The sequence below is a fragment of the Eretmochelys imbricata genome, chromosome 5, assembly GCF_965152235.1.
Source record: "Eretmochelys imbricata isolate rEreImb1 chromosome 5, rEreImb1.hap1, whole genome shotgun sequence".
Taxonomy (NCBI): domain Eukaryota; kingdom Metazoa; phylum Chordata; order Testudines; family Cheloniidae; genus Eretmochelys; species Eretmochelys imbricata.
The window spans coordinates 39,617,221-39,640,416 of record NC_135576.1 but is presented as its reverse complement, the minus strand read 5'-3'; the positions used below and the strand labels follow the sequence as shown (position 1 = coordinate 39,640,416).

Below are 23,196 nucleotides of genomic sequence, written 5' to 3'. Positions count from 1 at the left end.
TTGTGATCAATCACAATACTTTTTTTAATCATGATTTTTTTTTTTGAGTTAATTGCATGAGTTAACTGTGATTGACTGACAGCCCTAAAATTGATATGAAAATGGCACATTGCTAAAAGAGCATTAAAGAGTTAAAATACAAAGGCAAGTGCAAGATTTAAATGTATGGACAAAGTCTACAAATGTTGTTAGGTACATATTAGATTTTGGCATACAAAGAAAAATATAATTAATACTTCTGCACAGTATATGGGTCTCTCGAAAACGTAAACCAAGTTCTCTAAGAAACTTGTTACAGAAACATTAAAAACACATTATAGGCTTGTAGTGCATTATTTTTGCAAAACATAATAGCATCACAAGCACAGGGACAGTTTTATATGCTTGAAATAGAACACAAATTAACTACCTCCCCTGAATTATGAAAAAGTAAAGATCTTCAATGATCTCATATGTTTACTGCTGAACATTTATTTCAGAGGTCTTGTTCCAGCAGTATACTCAAATATACAGTAACTTTAAAACGTTTCTTAGATCTATAAAGTTTGTTTGGTTTTTTTTGCGAACTACGGAAAAAGCACTATGCAATTGAGAAGTCCCTGACTACCCATGTCTACTCATATGCCCAATTCTTCTAAAAGGAGTAGTACAAAAATAAGAGAAATTCTACCTCCCCACTTCTTGACAGTTAAAATATATTCCCAACAGCTTTATTCTATGCATTTACGGATCAAGTTATCAAGTTTAGAAGAAAACTTAAATTTACAGGTGACAAAAAATCCTATTTGTATTGCATACTTCTGTACTTGTGTCAAAAAGGTAAAAGCAAAGAAATTAAAGCAATACAGGATATCCATACTCAACCAGAAACATGTAAAAAGCATTTTTGTTTCTTGAAGGGAAGAAACAGTTTAAAAAAAAAACAAACAGAAATAGTGGGGAAAAGGAGGAATCTAGAAGGGCTGGTCTACACTTAAAAGTTTGAGTGTTATAACTATATCAGTGAGGGGTGTGATTTTTTGCTGATATAGGCCTTGTCTACACTTGCAGTATGTTGATACACATGGCAATGAAAGACACTGGCAGTGGAAAGGGAGCAGGGAAAGGTTCTGACAGCAGGGAGCTGTGAGAGTCTTTCCCTGCAGCAGGAAAAGGCTCCAGCAGTGGGGCACTACACTGCTAAAAATAGCAGTGGGCATGTAGAAAGCCATGCAGGGAACACTATGACGTTGTGCGCAAGACACCCAGAGCTGTGAGCAACTGAGTTACCACTCCGCCTTAGCAAGAGTGAGAGCTTTGCTTCTGCCAAGCTGCGTGTCACTTTGCTGACACATGAACCTGTCTGCCTTGTCGGCTAGCTCTTCAAGATCTACCTTGCCTTGCAGATAACAATCAGGGAACCCCATCTCCCATGGTCCCCAGAGATGTCTCCCTGAAGCGTCCAGTCCCTCTCACTGGACGCACTCAGAAATCATTAGAGTCACTACTTCCAAAGAGACAGAGCAGTAACAGTGGCTCACAGCTCTGGGTGTCCTAAGCAGGACATCACAAGCATACCCTAAGGTTATGGCCTGTCCGTATTCTACTCCCCTAAGCAGTGCCTCACTGTATACCTGTGCTAGCTGAGCATGCAGGGTCTGTACTCTACACACCGATGTATGTGTAGACATACCTATAGTTACACCAGTAAAAGTCCTAGTACAGACAGTTCTACACCAGTATAATTGCATCCACACTAGGGGCTTTTTGTGGATGTAATTATACCAATACAGTTAAAGCAGCAACATTGTCTATTATAGACCAGCCTGGAAGCACAGGTTCTGGGAAGCAATACTGTGCCTTTCACAGCAACAGGGTCTCAATTCCTAGTGAAAAAGTGTACACGCTACAACTGACCATCTCAGCAGAGGTCCTCAAGGACATAATCCACCTGGAGACTGAACCTGTCTTCTTACCCCAAAAGGTGACACCTCCAGAACAGGACTGAAGTATATTGGTCAGTGTGAAGGTGCTTACACACTGTTGTCATCCTGTCTACCAGTAAATACTGGAATTCAGTTTCCAGTGCCGTTAACTTGTTACCTTTCACAAGCGTGAAATTAACTTCAAATAATGCTTGGATCAGTCTTTTGGTCTGTATTTTAGAAAGAAATGCAAGCATACTAAAAACAATTAGAAAGTGCCTAAAATAATTGTGTGTCACACAGTAACAGAATACCACAATTCAGAGATCTAATACAACAGCTAAATTAGCTACAAATAAAATATTTCCCATACCTATTTGCATATCTCAGTGTATTTAGAGTGTTTTCACAGGATGCCATCCCTGGAGAGATAGTAGCAATCTGGGGAAAACAAACCACAAGTCAACAAACTTTTTGTAAAAATAACAACACTGCAGAATTTAATAAGTTTACCTTGCACTTCAGATGTCATATAGATTAACAAATTTTTAAGGCCAGAAGGGACCACAATGATCATTCAATCTCACCTCCTGCATAACACAGGCCAAAGAAACTCACTCAGTAATTTCTGCATCAAGCCCATAATTTCTGGCTGAGCTACAACACAACTTTTAAAACAATACCCAATCTTGATTTCACGACTTCAAAGTGATGAAGAATCTACCACAATCCCAAGGTAAATTATTCCAATCGTTAGTTACCTTTGCTGCTAAAACTTTCCATGTTATTTCTAGTCTGATTTTGTCTAGTTTCAGCTTCTCACCACTGGATCAAACTATGCCTTTTTCTGCTAGATTAAGGAACTGTCTACTACCAGAGATCTCTCCCCTATGTAGGTATGTGTAGACTATGATCAAGTCACTTCTTAGCCTTCTTTTGGATAAACCAAATTGATTGACCATCTATCATCTCTCCCTATAAAGGTATATTTTCCATACCTTAAATGGTCACCCTGCTAGCCAGGGTGAGGCTTTGATGTGGCTGGGAGCAGTGGAGACACCCTCAGCAGATGTGAGGGGTAGGAGAGCTCAACTGGGAGCAGTTAGGGCAGTGCGCCAAGTGTTGCCTTTACTTTCCCCTCCCACTTGCCTTTAGAATGTGTATGGGGGGGAAGTGGAGGCTGCTTCTCTCTCTTTCTTCCTCCCCTTCCTCTTCCCCCTATTCTTCATGGAACAGGGCGTGGGCAGAGGCTATCACATTCTGCATCAAGCCCTGACCACCCACCACTGATGCCATTAGGTGGTGGGGGCGGTAACAGGACCTGATGACTGGCTATGTTTGTTACCCTGGCAAATAGCTATTTGGGGCCCCCTGTTTCAGTCCCACCCTTAAATTAATATAATGGGTCTCTTTTGATCCCTGAGGCTAGATCTCCAGTTTTGGGATCTGGAAGAGATTTTTCCAATGGCAAACTGCCACATGGGTTTTCCCCTCCTATCCAGCATCCCTGTGGTCTGTTTTGACAACTACTGTTAAGGATACCGGATTTGCTAATAACAAGTGAAACAACCTGAAAGTGCTGTATGTCACTAAGTATTTATTTACGCACCCTATATGAACCACTGACATTTACTAGACCCGTAGTGCTCTTCTGATGTGGTACAGAATCCCATACAATGCTTGGGGTCTGATCCAAAAGCCTACTGAAGTCAGTCTTTCTGCAACCTTTAATGAACTGTGGATCAGACTGGGAGGGAGAGGGGGGTGTTGGGAGGAATTACCACAGACTCCATGTTTCAGGAAATTGACAAAAGAGCATTAAACACACACCATTATCATTTCCACTAAGTCCATCTCATTGACCTTACTTCATTATTTCAGCACCAGAGCCATGCACTGCAACTTCAAACAAATTCTATTTTGTTTTTGTTTTTTTTTTTTTAAACACAAAGTAAAATCATCACAGCTTTTGAGCTCCATCCATTTAACTTTATGGTTCTCTTTCATTCAGAAGCCTTCCCTATGTTCAGACTCCCAGCATTTACAAACATAAAATCTGATTTTAGGTGAGCGCCTGAGAAATGGGTGGTTGTTACTCCCACTCCCTCTCATAATACTGAGCATCCTAGCATTCTAATTCTGGTGCTTAAATTTCATCTCACTGAACAACTCTAGCCTACAAATAAAATTAACCCTATATATTACATGTTTAGGTTCTCTCATACATTGGCTACTTCTGGGGGAATTCTGTGCCACTGCACGTGCAAAGAATTCATATACCCGGCAGATTTTTTTTCTCCACAGAAAATACATTCTACTGGAGAGGCACTGCAGATATGCCTTTTGCCCACCAGGGGCTGCTGTGGCACAAGAACAGAGGGCAGCTGGCTCACTGGCCATAACAGTCAGCAGCCGATAGGGAGGAGGAGAGGCTGCATTCCTCACAGTGCCCTGCCTGTGGGGCCAGACAGACAGCGGGAAACACAGGGCTGCTGGGGAGTCACATAGACTAGAGTTCAGAAGGGCTAGTCGGGGAAGACAGACTGTGGTGGCAGCTGAATGGGAGTGGGCCACGTGGGGACGGGGAGGCTGACTGAGGGTGCAGGGCCACATGGGGAAAGGGAGCAGTGGCGTGCAGGGTCACATGAGGACAGTAAGTGGCTGAGTGGGGGTGCAGGGACACATGGAGATGGGGATGGCTGAGTGGGGGGTGCAGGGACATGTGGGAATGGCAGCAGATGTGCCTGACTGAATGGGAGAGCCTAAGGGTCAGCCAGAGTCTGCATGGGGGAGGCTCCCAAACTCCCTAACAACTCCGCCTTCAAAAAAAAAAAAAAAAAAAAACAAACAAACAAACACAAAAAACCTCTTCCATATTTCTCCCACCCGCACCCAACAATCCTCCAGGTTCCCTCCCAGCAATTACTTCCCTCTCCTTCAGCTCCTCCGTTATCCCTGACTCCCCCAAGCCTTTGCACTGCTTCTGAGGCATGCAGGAAATATGTTTCTGTATTTTTAGTTTAAATGAATTATTACTCCAAGTTCTATATTAATATGCCTAATAGGGAATCTATTTGTTAAAAAGTAATTCCTAAATCTTTTTGGTTATCCATATTGTTACAGACATACTTGCTGAAAGGTATTTTGAAATAAATTACCAAAACAATTGAAACTGGCATGATATTTTATTTTGACATAAAAATATGCAGAATTTTAAAATACTGTGCACAGAATTTTTAATTTTTGGCACAGAATTCCCCCGGGAGTAATTGACATAACAAGTACAAATGCCGAGTTACTCTCAACCGAACATTTCAGTTTAATCTTTATAAAAGAGCCCCAATCCCCATCAAATAGAGGGGAATTTTAGTTGATTTTCTTCCAGATGTCACAGAATTTTGCTTTTAAAAGCCAGGCTCACTGACAAAGGAAGTGGGAGGCCCAGTTTACTGGATCCTGGCATGAGTTACCAGATTTTTTTTTCTTCCCTCTTTCAAATTTTGTAAGAAACAGTAGAAAAAACAGTTACTTACTGTAACAGTGGTTCTTCGAGATGTGATGCACACTTGGGTGTGTGTGTGCCTAGCGCACCAAAGTTGGAGAATTTTACCTAGCAGTATCTGCAGAGGGGGGCGTTCACACCTCATGGCCATAGCCTCTCTTCTGGCTTGATCAGGTGCCATCATCCAGACCCCCCTCAGCTCCTTCACACTGAATGCCCAGAGACATTCAGATGGGATGGAGGAAGGGTTGTGGAAAGAATGTCTGCATCACATCTCAAAGAACCACAGTTACAGTAAAGTATTCTTCGCATAGATGTAGTCATGTATTTCACTTAGGTGACTCTCAAACTGTACCCTCTGGTGGTGGGGCTCAGAGTCTATTTAAACAAGAACTGCAGGACTGATTCCCAACATTTGCATCTGCTCTGGATGCCACTGTAATGGCATAATGGTTTGTAAACATATGTATCAATGATCATGTGGCAGCCCTGCAAATGTTTAATATTGAGACATCACTTAAGAACGCTATGGGCTCGGACCTGTATGTAGTGTGCATGTCATATGCAGTCTTGACACAGGAAGTTATCCATCCACTTAGAGATAGTCTGTGAGGAGACTGCTTGTCCCTTCATACAGTCTGCATATGACATAAAACAGAAGAGGCAAAGCCCAAAAGGGTTTTGTCCTGTGCGGGTAAAAGGACAGACATCATCTGACATCTCATGTGTGAAGGCACTGCTCCTCCAGGAATGAATGTGATTTAGGAAAAACACACAAGTAAACATACTGCTTGGCTTAAATGAAACCAAGAGACCACTTGAGACAAAAATTTCGGGTGTAGCTGCAACATCACTTCGTCTTTGGAGAATTCCACATAAGAAGACTCCACCATCAAAGACTGCAACTCACACACTCACAGATGTTATTGCTATGAGGAAAACAGTTTTTTGACATGAGAGAGGAAAGGGGCAGGATGCCAGAGGCTTGAACAGAGGTCCCCTGAGACCTGCTACGGCCATGTTAAGGTCCCACAAGGGAACCAGTTCCCCTACCAGTGGATGGAGACGAAGAATTCCTTTCAAGGATCTTGCCATTACGGCATTGGAAAACACCGATCTTATGTGAAGGGGTAGATGAAAGGCTGAGATCACCAATAGATGCCCCACAACGAGCTAAGTGTAAGTCCCAACAACTGAAGATGAAGCAAACCGTCCAAGATGTCTTCAGTGCTAGCCAACATCGGCTGAATTCTGCAGGCCAATGACCACACAGTCAATCAGCAGGAATGCTCTCGAACGCGCACAGTCTATTAGGGCCCCAATGAACTCAATTTTCTGAGCAGGAACCAATGCGGACTTTCCTGTATTGAGGATGTGACCCAGTCAAGTAAGTGCAGAGTGATGCATATGAGAGGATTGATTGGGCATTGGTAAGGGGATAGGGCACTGGTGGCCTGTAGGCACCGGGCCAGGGGCCCCCCCATCCCGACTGCGAGACGAGTGCCAATCCTGGTGCCTGTAGTTCCCCATAAATGATGTGGGTCGGGTGATGAAGAACAGGAGAAAGATCCTGTCCTCAATGCTGAGGTGTCTCAGGTTTCTGAGGATAAAGGTTAAGCTAGTCCTGAGGCAGCAAGTAACCAGTCTAACTCATCTATCACCCAGAACGAGGCAGGGATCGGCACCAATAATGGAAGCAGTACCGCCAGCATCAAGTACACCAATGCCAGAAGCGGTGTTGATCCCGAAGGCAGCAGTGGTACTGAAACAGCTGCCAGTGCCTAAGTGGACAGTGGTGAAAGCCACCACTGTAACATCTGTGTTGCTGACTGCAATAGTGACAAGGAGTTTCCTGGTGCCGAGTTCTTTGCACCGAGTCCAGTCCTGCTTCCATAGACTGTGGAAGGGGAACATTGGGCTGTGATGTCAACAGATGCAAGGGTTCAGCAGCCTGTCCAGCCAATGGCTATCAACGATGCAGCCCTTGCAAAGTCCTGGACCAAAGGAGAGGTTGGGACAAAAAGGCAGAGGAAGTCTGTAGCCCCTGGTATGCCACTGATGTGGAAATAGTTAGTGCCAGCCATCAGTACCGGACTCAACAGATGCCCTGAGGCCAGAACTGGAGTCAACAGTACAGTACAGTTTGAGAGTCACCTAAGTGGAATACATGACCGCATCTATGCGAAGATTACTAACCTCCCAACTTGGTACCAGGGACCACTTAAGAGGCACCCGCACCATCCTGTGCACCGGCACTAACCCCAGGCCAGTCCACGATCTTCCTGGAGGAGGCAGAGGAGACCCCACGAGACCTGGAGCGGTCTCAATTGATCTTATGCGACCTTTCCCTCAATGCATTCGACAGGGAACAGCCCCTCCATTTCTTTGGAGAGGTGCCTGCTCCAGAGTGCGAAGCAGCAGCATTCTCGGAACCTGAGGGTGACCTCTGATCTGACAAGGGATCTGTGTGCCAAAGTATGCTGCAGGGTCTGTTTGAGCAGGTGCTGTTTTAGGCAAAGATCCCTAGCCACTTGAATCGGTTTCTACAGACCAAATCATCTACAGACAAAACACCATTCCTTGACATGGGCCTCACTCAAGAACAGCAAGCACCACGCGTGGTGATCATTATTAGGAATTGCTCCGCCACAGGACAACAATGCTTAAACCCCAGAGAGGGCATTACAGGGGAATACTTAACTAAATACAACTAACACTAATCTAACCAACATTAAGGGTACTACTAACTACAGACAACTTAAAACAAAAACACTAAAATAGGGAGAAGTTGTGAGATTAAGACCACACAGACCTCTGACTCCAGCCCCGAGCAGTGTAAAAGAACTAAAGGGGGTTGGGGCGGTGCCACCCCATATAGCCAGGGAAGGGCTATGGCCACAAGGCACAAGCACTGCCTCACCACAGGTTCTGCAACGCAAAATCGTCCAGCTCTGGTGTGCACACACCTAAGTGGAACACGTGGCTGATCTACTCAAAGAACTGTTCTCGGTTTCAGCACTCATGTGACCTGACAGACGTACTGATTTGAGAGATTCATTTTGGCCCCCAATTCAGGAGTGTACATGAGTCTGTTTAAAAGTTAAAATATATGCTTACGTGCTTTCCTGAACAGAGATGCTTTTCTGAATTGGGAACTTTATCTATAGAGAAATTTAAATTGCTAATTAAGTATCAAACAAAGAGGTCTGGATCCTATTCTTGTTTCAATTTCCAATTAAGTATCAAAGTAAAATACTGCAACTGTAAGCATCTTTTCAACATTCAGGAAATTTAATTATGCTAAATCAAGTACTAGTGGCATAACTGTGTCCTAGCTCTTCCACATTATCTAGTTTGCCCCTCAAAGTGCTGTAGGAAAAGGTAAACATGGGACTACTCAGGGCAACTATGTCTATAATCCTTCACACTAACATTTTTCTGCCAATCCAGACATCATCAGTTTGAAACAGATGAAGTGTAGTGTAGTGAAGATCATGTATTGTACAAGAGCACAGGCAATCATCCTGAGAAGAAATTCTCCTACTTCAGAGAATGGCAAAATATGATGGTAGGGAAGGCTGGAAAAGTCTAGGGAGTCCTGCTATCCCACATCAAATTTAAACCTCTGATATTAGTACATACTGGTTGCTAAGAAAAACAGAGAAAAATTATTCATTTAAACAGATCACATGACTGCCACAAGCTTTTCTTTGTGAATTACTATGGGACCTAATAAACAAGATCTGCAAGTTTCTAAATCCTTGCAAAGCCATTACTGTGTAAAGAGATTATCAGGGAGTAGTTTGCATCAAGTTGTGTTCAAACTAAGCCCTCACCTGACAATTGTTCCAGTACCTCAAGGGAGCTGAGTAACTGAGTTTTGTGAATGTACTACTGTATTATTCACACTGTCCTAAATACAGCTTTGGCATTTCTTTACACATTCCATTCTTAAAGAGTTCTGAGTGAAGACATCAATAACATCACACGGAGCAAGACTTTCAGTTTTTCTTTCACTTGCTACAATCAATCTATTCAGAAGATATTTGATAGAGGACTACATACGCTGCAATATTTAGGTATAAATGTTAAAATTTCCACTAGAGAGACAAGAACAATGAGGTAATATCTTTTGTTAGATCAACTTCTGTTGGGGAAAGACAAGCTTACACACAGCAGCTGTCTTTCTAATATCCTGGGACCAATACTGCAAAAAAAAAAAAAAAAAAAAAAAAAACATTCCCACTAGTACTTTCCAGGTAAAAGTTAGCACATTTCTTAAAATCATCAGGCACCTTTCCTTACTCCATTAGGTTACAGTTTTTGAATCTTTGTTCCTGAACTACACCTCTTCACTCTACTCTTTGATAGGAAAAAAACCTCTCTCTCTATCATTTTGGAATGGCTACATTTGGAGAACAATTCTGTTCCATATTTCCTTAGGAAACATGAACCGGAAATCATTACGAAAAGCCCCATATTTCTAAATTCACATATCACAAATGAACAACAGATACAGACATGAGAGAGGAGAGACAAAGACATTCAGTTACAAAACAACATACATAGTACATAGACAAAACCAACAGGTTCTTAGTGTAAGATAATGCCAAAGAAGATGCTTTGTAAATATTTATAATGTATTCAGGTCTCAAGAGGAATGATTCATCTGTTGCTGCCTATTGTTTCGTTACTTTAGCAAGTTATAATTTGACATTCTAGTTACCTGCCATGTACCGACAACCATCGTTGCACACTGATTTGGAAGCAGGCTGACATTATGGAGACAGTAAACAGCATTGGAGAAAAGAAAAGGAGTCCTTGTGGCACCTTAGAGACTAACCAATTTATTTGAGCATGAGCTTTCGTGAGCTACAGCTCACTTCATCTGATGAAGTGAGCTGTAGCTCACGAAAGCTCATGCTCAAATAAATTGGTTAGTCTCTAAGGTGCCACAAGGACTCCTTTTCTTTTTGCGAATACAGACTAACACGGCTGTTACTCTGAAACCTAGCATTGGAGAAGACATGCTTGTTCCAAGTCTCTTTTATCAGGGTCTTATTTTCCTAAACTGCTACCCCTAGCTAATATTTCTCAAACTTGGTCTTACTCAGCAGAGGACTGCAAAACAAAATCTAATTTAATCCCTCACTATTTCAGAATCCCAGATAAGAAAGACTGTGGGAAAGCAGAGATGGACAGCACACCATGGGATCCACACAACATCTCAAAAACCAGTTACTATAACGAAAGCATTTTTTGCTTCAAGTATGTGCCAGTGTGGATTCCACTCTAGGTGTGATTGAGAAGTTCTGTCACTTAACTAAAACAACTGACACTGCTCTATCAAATTTGGTATCTGATCTAGCAGCCAGGTGAAAGGCACAGCTTTAACAAAATTAAGAGGATTAACTCTACGTAGCTGCCTTGAAAATTTCAGACACAGAAATCCTAAAGCATGGAGAGTTTGCAGCTTGTGCTCTAGTGGAGTGAGCTCTAATATGTGAAGAAATAGGTATAAAAGCCATACTATCCTGTAATAGCGGACAGATATACACTGTGCAATCCATTTTGAAATTCTCTTGAGAGGAGATGGCAAAAAAAGAAGGGCGGAGGTGCGGGGGAAGACAGCCTAAAAGGGTTTGTTCTGCCAAATTAGTATATTATAAGGCCCTCCCAAAGTATGGAATTCTCTCTCCCTCTGAAAGGTATGGAGTCTTAGGAGAAGGGGAATGGATAAAGTAAGTCAAATGAAAGTCTGCCACAACTTTGGGAACCAACTTGGGATGAAGTTTTTATACCATCATATCTCTGTAAATGGATGTGTAAAGAGGGTTAACCATGAGAGCTTGGAGTTCAGTTACAACTGATGTAATGGTGACTAAAATGGCCATCTTGAGTACAAGAGTAAAGATCATTCAGAAAGGGGCTCAAAGGGGGGTCTCCATCAGGTTTGTAAGGATAATGTTGAGATCCCCACACTGGAGTGATTTCTCTCACTGGTGAATAAGGGCTGGTCTACACTGAAAAGTTACATGGGCATAGCTACATCTCTCAGGGGTGCGAAAAATCCAAAACCCGAAGATGCAGTTAAATCAACCTAATCCCTGGTGTAGACAGCGCCAGGTCAACAGAAGAATTCTTCTATTTATCTAATTCTAGCTATCACCTCTCAGATACATGGATTACCAAGAGCAATAGGAGAACCTCTCCCATCACTGTAGTAAGTGCCTACACCAAAGCGCTACAGCAGCTCGGCACATGTAATGTATGACCAGAATGTGCGGATTGCACATTCAAATTAATGGTCCTCTGTATTAATCTGAATTTGCAGTCAAATTTGTTTTACTATACATTAACAATTAATGCTCTGCTTCCTTGCTTTTATAAATACAGGGGATAAAAGGGCAAACAACTATGTTAATGCAACATTAAGACTTAAAGCACACACATCAGTCAATTCAAATATTCCCACAGCAACTAACTTTACATACTTGCATAAACCTAACTTTTTTGTACTTCATATAGTTAATTTGCCTTAACGTAATATTTTTGCAATGTAGCATAATTAGAAACATAAAACTTTTCAATTTACTGGCTTCTTATACATTTAAGTATCACCCATAACATTGCTTTAAGAATTTAAGAAGAGGTAGATAATTTTTTTTTTAAATCTCCATTCTGGCATTATTAAAAAATACAGTGCAATGTGAAGTTTTTGTAGCAGAGTTTTTCTCTAATGTTTTTATTAAATTAGCAGTAAGAGCCAGTGGTATCGCTGATTTTTGACTCATTACCTTATACATCTTATTTCAGGAACTTCAAATATTTAGCCCTTAACATTTGTAATCAGTAAGTTACCAAGTGATAGTGGAAATACTGTTCTGCAACCATGACGTTGTGCTAATACGGTACACACATTTTAAAAGGCTATCACAGTGAAGGCATGCTACTTTAACAAGTTAAATTACAGTGGTGGCTTTAATGTGAACAGAAATTAATACATGTTAAAAGCAATGAGCCTTATATACACTAGTCTTTTCAAATATGCTAGCATGCGTTAGTTAAAACATGCTAACATTGCACCTTTAAATCCTAGTCCAGACAAGTCCCATATCTCATTGTGATTTAGTCTACCTTTGTTGCTTCAGAGGGCCAGTCAGTTTGGTATAATCAGTACAACTTCTAGAGCAGTCAAAAGCTGGGGAAAATGGCTTTACATTCCAGTGCTCTCTTATATAATTAATAACAACAGTCATAATAATATATGCTTCTGTTTATACACACACATCCCTTAATATCCCACTTAGATTAAGCAATAATACAGTATTTACAAACTCAAAAAGGATGCCCTTACTAAAAGTCTGGAGCTACGCTGATGCTCCTTTGAAGCTGGAGATTTTGTTGGATGTTTCCAACTTCCAAATACTCATGGTACTGCAAGAAAACTAGAAAGAGTATTGTGCCAGCAAACCAGAGTTCTGCTTCTCAGAGGGTCGCAAGGTATGATTGCAACTTCTCCTTCTGAGCTCTGATAGCTCAAAATAATATCTTTAAGCAGATCTTACATCTGTGGCTTTCTTTATAGCGAAACAGGTCCCACTCATAACTGTCCACATTGAACATCTCTTTTTCAACTCTTGAAGCTTCTGGATCACATTCTGATTTCCTACATACAGTAGAGAACATTTTAAACACTAGGCCCACTAAGGCTTAATACTGTACTAAAAATTTTAACAGAAAACCTAATAAACTATAAAAGGACAATTTGGATAAAACAATCCAAGAATTACTAATAAAGAGCTTTTCAGGCTCAAAGAGCAGCCCTCCAAGGCTAATTTGTGCAAAAGAAAATGAACTAGCGGGTATGCACTACCACATTTCAAGAACCTGATAGTCATGAATTCACATGCATACAAGATGTTCCTTAAGATGGAAGTGTATGGATAATATATACAACCCACATTTGCAAAATGTTTTGAATTCTAATGGCAAATTAGAACATTTGAGACAGACTTCTCTTGTAAACCAATCTCCTTACAAGAAAAGATTCTCTCACTGCCAACAGACAGGATAATTTAAAAAAAAAAAAAAGTGAAATTTTGGTAAAGTATTTTACATGATCAATAAAATGAGACTATTTTCTTTTAAAATATTTACTTTTTGTTAAAAAAAAACAAAACAAAACAATAATCCACATTATAAGGCTAAAAATACTTGAAATCTTATGCCTCAGCAAATCAAAGGTGTGTTTGTATTAGCTGACAACCCATGTGTTCTAGCTTACATACCGCATAAGATGTTAACTTTGCACATATACTAAAGTTTTAATCAGAGTTGTAATTATTATTATGAGAACCATAACTTACAAGTTCCTGACATCTGTGTGTGTAAAATAATCACAAAGTTGCTCTAGCAGTTTTTAGAAGTTCCTTCTTTTAATAAATATATTAAAAAAAAAAAAAGAAAGAGACAAGGACACACATGATCATGGTATTCTACAGTCAAATAAATGTAGTCATTACATTGCATACTCACATATTTCACACACTAGGACTTTACGCCCTTTACACAGAACACATTGTGCTTGAAAGTATAAATTCTGAAAACAGCAGTGTAGACAGTCTCAGCAAAAAGATCTGCAGGTTTGTTGCATCCTTTACAATGCCATTTTAAAATATAGGGGTAAGAAAAAAGGCAGCATCAGATTTAGTTTCTCAAGGCTGGCAAGCCCTTTGCTACACTCTCTGCATCAGTTTCAGTTTTGCACTTTCAGTAGAGCACAGTAAATTAAGTTGATGTCCTAGACTAGAGCATGTGAAATTTGAACTGAGTGTGTCACCAATGACATGATCTAATTCAGCAGCTCTCAAACTGTGGGTCGGGACGCCAAAGTGGGTCACAACCCCATTTTAATGGGGTCACCAGGGCTGGCATTAGACTTGCCAGGATCTGGGGCCAAAGCCCGAGCCCCACCACCCGGGATCAAAGTCAAAGCCCGGAGGTCTTCAGCCCTGGTTGGCGGGGCTCAGATTACAGGCCCCTTGCCTGAGGCAGAAGCTCTTGGGCTTCAGTTTAGGCCCCACCCAGCTTTGGAATTGGCCCTCCCGCCCAGGGCAGCACGGCTCGGGTGGGCTCAGGCTTTAGTCCCCTCTCCTGAGGTCATGTAGTAATTTCTGTCATCAGAAGGGGGTCATGGTGCAATGAAGTTTGAGAACCCCAGATCTAATTCATAACATATCAATAGTTGGGGAGTAAGAGTGGTCAGAAGAAACAGAAAGACTATTTCGAGGGTAGGAAAGGCTGGCTAGGGTTTGTGGAGGTGCTGAACAGCTGACTGGTCTGTCCTAACTATCTTAAACTATATTTGATAATATGTTACTTCACAAGTGGTGCAATTTGTACATACCTGGAATTTTCCCATTTCTCTACTTCGTTAAAAATGAGTAATTTTCCAGTTACTTATAAACCTTGTTTCTACAAATGTTTTCATAAATACATCAACCATACAGAGTTTTAAAAATAAATCTTTAAAAAAAAAATCTAAATGCAAAAACAGCATACAAGAAATAACTGCTACATTTTTTCACTGTTTAAACACCCACAGCCAAAAATATTTGTTTAAACTTACATATTCAAAAAATACCCCAAAACCCAACATCTTGTCTTTAGGCTGACAATAAGCATGAGAAAATTCAAAATAAAAAGTTAAGTGCCTGAAAAATATGTGGCTTATAATGAAAGGGTCTTCAAATTCCTAATTATGGGAATACTGTAATTATGTGGTTGGAAAACAAAAACAAAAAAAATCATGCAGTCAAATTTCCAAACCCCCACATTCAGAGGCTCATTTTACAGTGAATATATTTCTGAAATTAAAAAAATGAATGTTTCATCCACAATTAAATCACAAAGAACTGATCAAAGAATCATAAGAACCACTCCAGCATTCTCAAAGCAATTCTCAATGCAATAAAAACAAAAAACAAAAATAGTAAATTCTTCTCACAGATGTCACAAAATTATAAAACTAAGCAAATTCAACCTGGGAAATCAGGAAAATAACATACAGATGTCTATGTAGTACTCAAAGAGTGGTATGATTTTAATCAGAACTGCACTCTGATTCAATAACTCTATCGTATGTATTCCTTTTCCTATCGGTTTACTTTTTTGATTTAAACAAGTTTTCACCACTGTTACCACAGCAGATCTAATACAGCTATGGCAAAGTGAGCTTGGTCTATTCTGGCTTGTGCACTAGTAATAAAACAATGTTAAAGAACTGTAGGGTCAATTTCTGCTCATGGAAAACAGGCACAAGTAATGGAAGACTAACTTGCGGAATCTTTATTACTAGTTGTTAGGATATAGATATTCAGGCCTGTCTGTAAAGGCCTATACTCTAAGAATTTAGGTGTATTCTTATCACATGGCTAGGTATAGAGGTATAAAAGAAAGAACCAAAATCACTGTCTGCTGGTGTAAGGTCCTTCTCTTACTGTGACAGTTTGAGGCCCTGTTCTTAGGCTAAGGCCTTTGGCTAAGCAACAGAGGCAGCCATAATCTGGAAAGGGACCAGTCACATCCTGACATTCCAACCTAGTCATATTGAAGTAAGGTGCTATTGGGCTGTTAGGAATATAATCCTGTCCTGATAATGCCTATCGCCTCCAGAGAAAGGGAAGTGCCTAGAAAATGTAAAAGGAAACTTAGTTTGATAGCATCCTGTCTGGCAAGAACTCACTTATCAATACCTGGGATGTGAAATCCTCACTTCTGTATTGTTTTGTCATTATAGTTCCCACTTTGTTAGTCTCTAAGGTGCCACAAGTACTCCTTTTCACTTTGCTATTGTTTGTCTGTATAGTCTCTGTCTGGTTCTGTGATTGTTCCTGTCTGCTGTATAATTAATTTTGCTGGGTGTAAACTAATTAAGGTGGTGGGATATAATTGGTTACATAATCATGTTACAATATGTTAGGATTGGTTAGTTAAATTTCAGGAAAATGATTGGTTAAGGTATATCTAAGTAGAACTCATGTTTTACTATATAGTCTGCAGTCAATCAGGAAGTGAGTGGTTGGGTGTGGGAACAAGGAATGGGGGTGGGGAAATTGGAATCATGTTTTGCTAAAGGGGGAAATGGGAACAGGGAATGGGGGTGGGGAAATTGGAATCATGTTTGGATAAGGGCAGGAATGGGAACAGGGTCACAGGTGTAAGGCTCTGTGGTGTCAGAGCTGGGAAGGGGGACACTAAGGAAGGAAACTGGAATCATGCTTGCTGGAAGTTCACCCCAATAAACAACGAATTGTCTGCACCTTTGGACTTCGGGTATTGTTGCTCTCTCTTCATGCGAGAAGGACCAGGGAAGTAAGTGGGTGAAGGAATAAGCCCCTTAACACTAGTGCTCATGCACAAGCCAGAAAGAACACAGCTCAGCTTTCTGGTTCTGGGTGAAATTAGTTGAGTCAGCTATTTGGAGGAGGTTGAGGGGCGGGAAGAGCACCACATTTCCATTTATAAATTTAACATTTGATCCAGATGTTATTGAGAGAGAACAGTTATGGAACACCCAATGTCATTTTTACTAATTAGATTTCACAATAGAACCTTTGGTTCTCCTAATCTGTTCCCTCTGCCAATTTGGCAGAACAACTGCTTTTCAGAATGTATGCTGAGTAACGATATTGCACGTTGATGTAAGTATGTCTCTATTCCCTTCTTTAAATTCTCCTATACTAACTTCTCTAATCCCTTTCACCTCCAAGCAGACTATCCAACAGACTGAGTACTTAATACTAGCTCTGAATTTATCTTTTTGTCAGGCCAGAGACTCTCATGCATTTTCCCCCCATCTTTTTCAAGATTCTGATACTACTGCCAAACACACACACACTGAAGATATCTGGCTGGGGAGAAGGAAAAGGGGGAGGATTTTCCTGTTGAAAGATGATCTCTAGGTGTCATGCCATATGTTGGATACAATCAAGTTTAATACACACTCTCAGTAGCAAGTTACCAAGACTAACCATAAGATTATTAATAGGCAGTTCCTGTTCTCTTTATAAATATATCACTTACAATCTAATAAATAAACTTACCATACAGGTACGGGAGTTTTCTCCTATGAATGAATCTCTTAGCACCTGAGTAAGTTTGCTTGCTCTGAATGGAGTATGAGGTTTATTTCGGCCTAAGGCTCTAATGCACTCCTAAAAAACAAACAAGCTTATGTTCTTCTCATAATCAAAGCAAAAATATTTCAATATAAATGCAATCCACATACAGAAAATATAAGCACTGGATGATATGTTGCTGTACTTTAAATTAATATTAAGTTAATGTTAGGAGTCCACCTTCAATGAATGTGATGACAGAAGTTCAGAATTAATACTAACGGTATGTCTACACTCAAGCTGGGGGTGTAATTTTCATTATAGGCAGACATACGTAGACTAGCTTTGATCAAGCTAACACACTAAAAATAGCATTATAGCAGTGGCGGCACAAGCAGCATGACAGGCTAGCCACCCTGAGTATAATCCCACCTGCAGCCCTAGGTACTAAGACGGGTAGCTCATTCTGCCACCCAGGCTGCTGCAGTTATGCAACTATTTTTAGCATGCTTGCTTGATCAAATCTAGCGTATACATGTCAACCTTAGCTGGAAATTACATCTCCAGGTCAAGGGCAGACAAACCTTTAGTCTCCAAGTTCACAATCACAGCACTGTAGTTATGCATTGAAAAACGAGCACACAACCACACTTTGCGGCGGAAGCATGGTCTAGCAAGGAAACATATTAGGATTGTGAATCTGGAGTTCTAGGGAATTCAGTACATGCAAGGTTAGGTCAGTTGAGCAAGGGTTTTGAGGATCTCAATGGTGCTTAAGTTAGGCACAAAATCCCTTTGTGGATCTAGGCCCCGAATGTCACTTATTAATAGTGTTGCCATCCCATGCTTATGCTAAGAAAATCTTTATACCATATTGCCAATTTTATGTTCTATATCATGCTTGTTACACAGTAATTAACAAGTAGAAAAACAGTTCAAGTGTTCTCAAGCATTTAGAGGAAACATTTTAAATGCCATATCAATCAATTTATCAATTTAGTGGACAAGACCTACCTACACAAACATTCATCTTATTAGAGACTTTTTTTTGTCACGTGAAGAAGAAGAATGAGAAGACTTCCATCTGCTCAAATACAATTGAGTGAATTTTATTTACCTTGAGTGCTAAAAGGCTCTTGTTAATTTCAGCACCTTCCAGTCGTGTTTGCCTGTCTGCACTGGAAGTATCTGCTCCTCTTTCATTTCCAGCCAAATCAATCAGAGAAAATTTACCATGCAGTTTCCCTTTCCTTCTGAGAATAATCTGAAACACTGCATGGCTCCGAGATGAGTGTGCATTTGCAGATGTCTGACCAGATGTTCTTAAAATAAAAAAAAATAAAAAAATAAAAGAAGTGGGGAGGGGGAATACTATTTAGTGCATATGAAGGACCACACCCACACTGAAGCATCCTGTAAGTTAGCTCTTCCGGGCAGGGAAGTGTTTTCTTATAAGTGTTGATAGTGCCTAACACGTTGTGGACACTACCAAAATACAACTTGACAACAACAGTAAAATTACATGTATTGCTCCATCTCTTCTACTGGGAAAAAGCAGGGAGAGCATGAAAGAGAAAGAGCAGTATCCAAACATTCTTCCCTCCCACCCCCCGTTAACTGTATAATCAGACTCAGAGCATTTTAAAACTGGATCCTAGAAAGAACATTTTAAACTACTGAGAGCAATAATCATGGCAAAAGACCAATTTTTAAACATAGTAAGGCTGGATTTAAAAAAAAAAAACAAAACACATTTTACAGTTAAGAACCTCTGTCACATAACATAAATGCATGCTGGCTTTTAAAACCTAAAAATCTGGCAGTATTCCAGAGTATTAGCAAAGTGACATTAAGACAGTAAGCTGGTTACATAAATACATACAGTTCACAGCACACAGAAAATTCATCTCAACTCCTCTTGGCAGATGCAGACAACCAAACAACCTTTATCCAAAAGGGAGGCAACAGCACAATTGTAGTCAATCAACTCAAGAAAAGCTGTATTGTACAGTGTAGAAAGCTAAGACTTTGAAATGACAAACACACATGCTTATTACAGTGAAAGTGTTCTGATTCACTATAATTTCCACTAAAAAACTAATTAAAAAAACATAGTAGATACCTGCAGCTGTTGCCTATTTCAATAAGCTTGAGTACATCTTCAACACATTTAACCTCCCGTTCCTGTAATCCCACCACTTGGACCTGCTGTTTACCATCCTCCAGCACCCTTAATTTGGTCTTCCTGTTCAACAAGTCAAAAACCTTAAAAAGAAAATTTGGGTATAATAAGAGGTCTTTAGGACACACTTAATTCTAAATAATAATAATAAAATTCAGAATAATTCAGCCAAACAAGTGATTAGAAAAATGCTCTAAATATCCATATGAAAATAAAATGAGAAATCCTTCTGTGTTCTGTTCACAACCCTTGTATTCTCTGAAGATATTTTTTCCGAATCAAGAACTTGCACTTACCTTCCCACTGTAAATCTCAAAAAATGTTGCATATACTTGAAGTTCTAACTTCTTATAGTTTGGCTTCTTTAGCATTAAAAAGACATCTCGAGCTGTGAATAAATTTTCAAATACACAGAAATCTAGTTATGCATTTTCATCTAGTCAAGAATCTTTAAATACACAAATTGTCTGTCTTATTAACATGTATCTCTCGCATGTTACAACTATTCCATTCTGTAGTGAGGAGGGATTGCCTCCCTTGGAGATTAACAGGGAGGAAAAGCCATATGCCCCCTGGTTTGTGGAACCTGGAAGGCCACACCCACTCCACCAGAAGAAGAGGGGTGGGACAAGAACAGAAAGTACAAAACGCAGGTCCTGCAGCTCAGTTGAGGTGGAGCTGCCGAGGAAGACATATACTTCCAACCTGCTGCTGGAGCAGGAGTGTGCAGAAAACCACTGCTGTCCCGAGGACTCACCAGAGCTCCAAGAAGCTGAGGAGCTGCTGGGATTGCCATTGGTGGTGTACCCCAGGGAGATGGAGGATGATCCCAGGATTCAGGTACACCCCAAAGGGAGGGTAGGAAGTAGCCCAGGAACAGCCGAGAACAGTCTAGTTGCTTTGCTGTCTGAACCCAGATCAGCGTGTTGCAGCCAGATCCCTGCCGACCTAGTGGCAGAACAGTCCACCACTGTTAGGGCCCTGGGCTTACCCCCTACTACCTCACCCGAGGTGGCAATCTCCCCGCCTTAGGCCGCGGGTCTGAGTTAGTCTACCATCTGTCAGGGCTAGGATGCTAAACCCTTTATTGCTGTGCCCTGCCAGAGGGTCTGGGCCCTAGATTATTCACTGCTCTGCCCTGCCAGAGGGCCTGGGCCCCTAGATTATTCACTGCTCTGCCCTGCCAGAGGGCCAGAGTCCCTTGTACTGTTTGGGTGCACCACCCTGATTGCGGGCTTGAGCCCCAACGACAAAATACTGTTCAGCCCAGAGGGCCTGAGCTCTAGAGACAGCTAATTTCCCCCTTTTACAGATTACCATTCTAAGCGCGTGACGGCTAGGAGGCATGGCCTCCCTTAGAGATTGACAGAGGGGGATGGCCACGCACTCCTACACATTCTAAGGCCTTCTTTTAAAAAGAGTTAGTATATTTGTCATAAGAATTCCTTTTGGAGTTAAAACTAGCAAAATATTTTGGAGAGAGTTACTGAAACCCCTACAAATGGGAAGCTCAATTCCTCAGCCATTTATACTCAAACTTTCTTAACTACACGGATACATATATTGAAATAAACAAAGTTTACAAGCTTAAAAGCTATTTTGGTGCCTCCCTTCTACAATAATGCAAAATATGCAGGCACTTAAATTAAAATGGGTAAACTAGATTTTTCTACGTTCTGTTTATCTCCTGCAACTGACAAGAAAATACATGCACACACCAGATTACTTACCTGCAAGTGCATAAATTCCTTTAGAACAATCTTGGTTCTTTCCTGAAAAGTCACCACCCATAGTCTAAAATTAAAATGGCAAAACATGTTTATTATCAGAGACACAAGTTGGGTGAGGTAATATATTTTTATTGGACCAACTTGTGATGGTGAGAGGGACAAGCTTTCGAGCTACACAGAGCTCTTCTACAAGTCTGGTTATTTAATAAGTGAAACAATTAAGTGAAAGTGTTGGCAAAGAAAATTGTATTGTGGATACATTGTGTTACTGAGCTTACAAGAATTGCTTACATGGGTTTTTCCACTGCCTGTTTGCCCATATGCAAAACATGTGGCCATTCCCCTTTCAAATATGGTCTCCACTAATGGTCGAGCTGTAAACCTTAAATCAAAAAAGCAGAAGCATTAGAGGTTTTTCATTGAAGTTTAGCAAAGTTAAATGTAAATCCAACATTTTCCCCCATCATAAGAACTTTCTTTTTTCCTAAACATTTTCTTAAGTATTTGTTCAATAAGTTACTGTTAGAAAGTCAAGCTAGGAAAGACTGTCTAAATCAAAGGATTAAAACAATCTTTTAAACAGTTTATTGTAGTTATGTATACTGACAGTGGATTTGCATAAATAGAGTAATTTCTGACACAAGTTACTGCATCCCTAGTCAAATGTAACAGTCACATCATGTTTTCTGCCTAGTAACCAATACTTACACAGGCGCTCCAAAAGGGAGAAGATTTCGCAAGCTCTCCAAACCCCTAACAACTTCTTTGCAGTTGAATTCTCTAATAGATACTTCCATAGCCAAGAGACATGGCAAAACAGAACAAGTCACACATTATCCTATCTCTTCTATAACAACCAAATCAGACATGACACAGCAATACTCCCATCAGTAGAAAAATATAGCAGTCACTTTAGATGAAAATTGTGTTTAGAATGGAATTAATTTGTACTACTTGAGTGGGGGAGGGGGAGGAGGAAATGTATATTAAGTGACTATTAGGTATTTGCCTGGACAAACACCTTTGTGTACCTCTAAGTACACAGGTTTCCTAAGTTTAAGGGAAGGCCACTGAAATCTTCTTGTTTCAGTTGTTTTTTTTACCTGCCATGGGTAAAAGACAACTCTCAGAAGGAAAGAGCATAAGCATTTTAAGTTTATATTACAAAGGATCAGTGAGGAAGTACTCTTGAAAAATACATAATTTGCTATATTTAGGGGACATAAATTCTTTGCTTTTCATAGGATAGTGATCCCTTTTGAAAAAAACTGGCCAATTACTGTCAACCTAATTTACCATAAAAAGGAGACCTAAGTTAATAAAAGAAGAATGAGCCCTTGATAACTGAGTAGATTTGGGCACAGGATAAGATCAATGGAAAAGAGCCTAACAATTATGCAGTGTGTAATAAGCACCGGAACAGTTAAATAGAGTTTAAAAGTAACTAAAAACTTTTTAGCTCATAGCTGCATTGAGCAGTAACACCAAATCCTGGAAATAGCCATTTATAGAGATTCTCTCCCCCCATCCTCAATTTCAGGATCTTACAAAAACACCACTAAAAAAAAATTCTCTAGAGGTTTTGAAGCGGTCACAAATGCCGGAGACAGTGTTTTAGAAAACCCCAGATTACATAGCAAAAGCTTGAACATTCCTGGAGTATACTTAATTTGTTAGGGGACATCAACTATGCAGAAATGGGGTCACAAACTTTCCTTTCAAGTGATAATATTATTTCCCCTCCCCTGGCTACGAG

General features: G+C 40.4%; 1 protein-coding gene across 3 annotated transcripts in view; it reads right to left on the bottom strand.

Moving 5' to 3' along the window:
- KIF2A (kinesin family member 2A) overlaps positions 1-23,196 on the bottom strand; it is a 93,325-nt gene that overhangs the window by 20,646 nt on the left and 49,483 nt on the right. For all 3 annotated transcript variants that reach the window (XM_077816913.1, XM_077816910.1, XM_077816911.1), the window contains exons 10-16: positions 21,732-21,822; positions 21,441-21,504; positions 20,007-20,098; positions 19,651-19,793; positions 18,646-18,850; positions 17,514-17,624; positions 2,278-2,345 (exon numbers count right to left, since the gene is read on the bottom strand). In XM_077816913.1, coding sequence (XP_077673039.1) covers positions 2,278-2,345; positions 17,514-17,624; positions 18,646-18,850; positions 19,651-19,793; positions 20,007-20,098; positions 21,441-21,504; positions 21,732-21,822 — 774 coding nt within the window. The remainder of the gene's footprint in view (positions 1-2,277; positions 2,346-17,513; positions 17,625-18,645; positions 18,851-19,650; positions 19,794-20,006; positions 20,099-21,440; positions 21,505-21,731; positions 21,823-23,196) is intronic.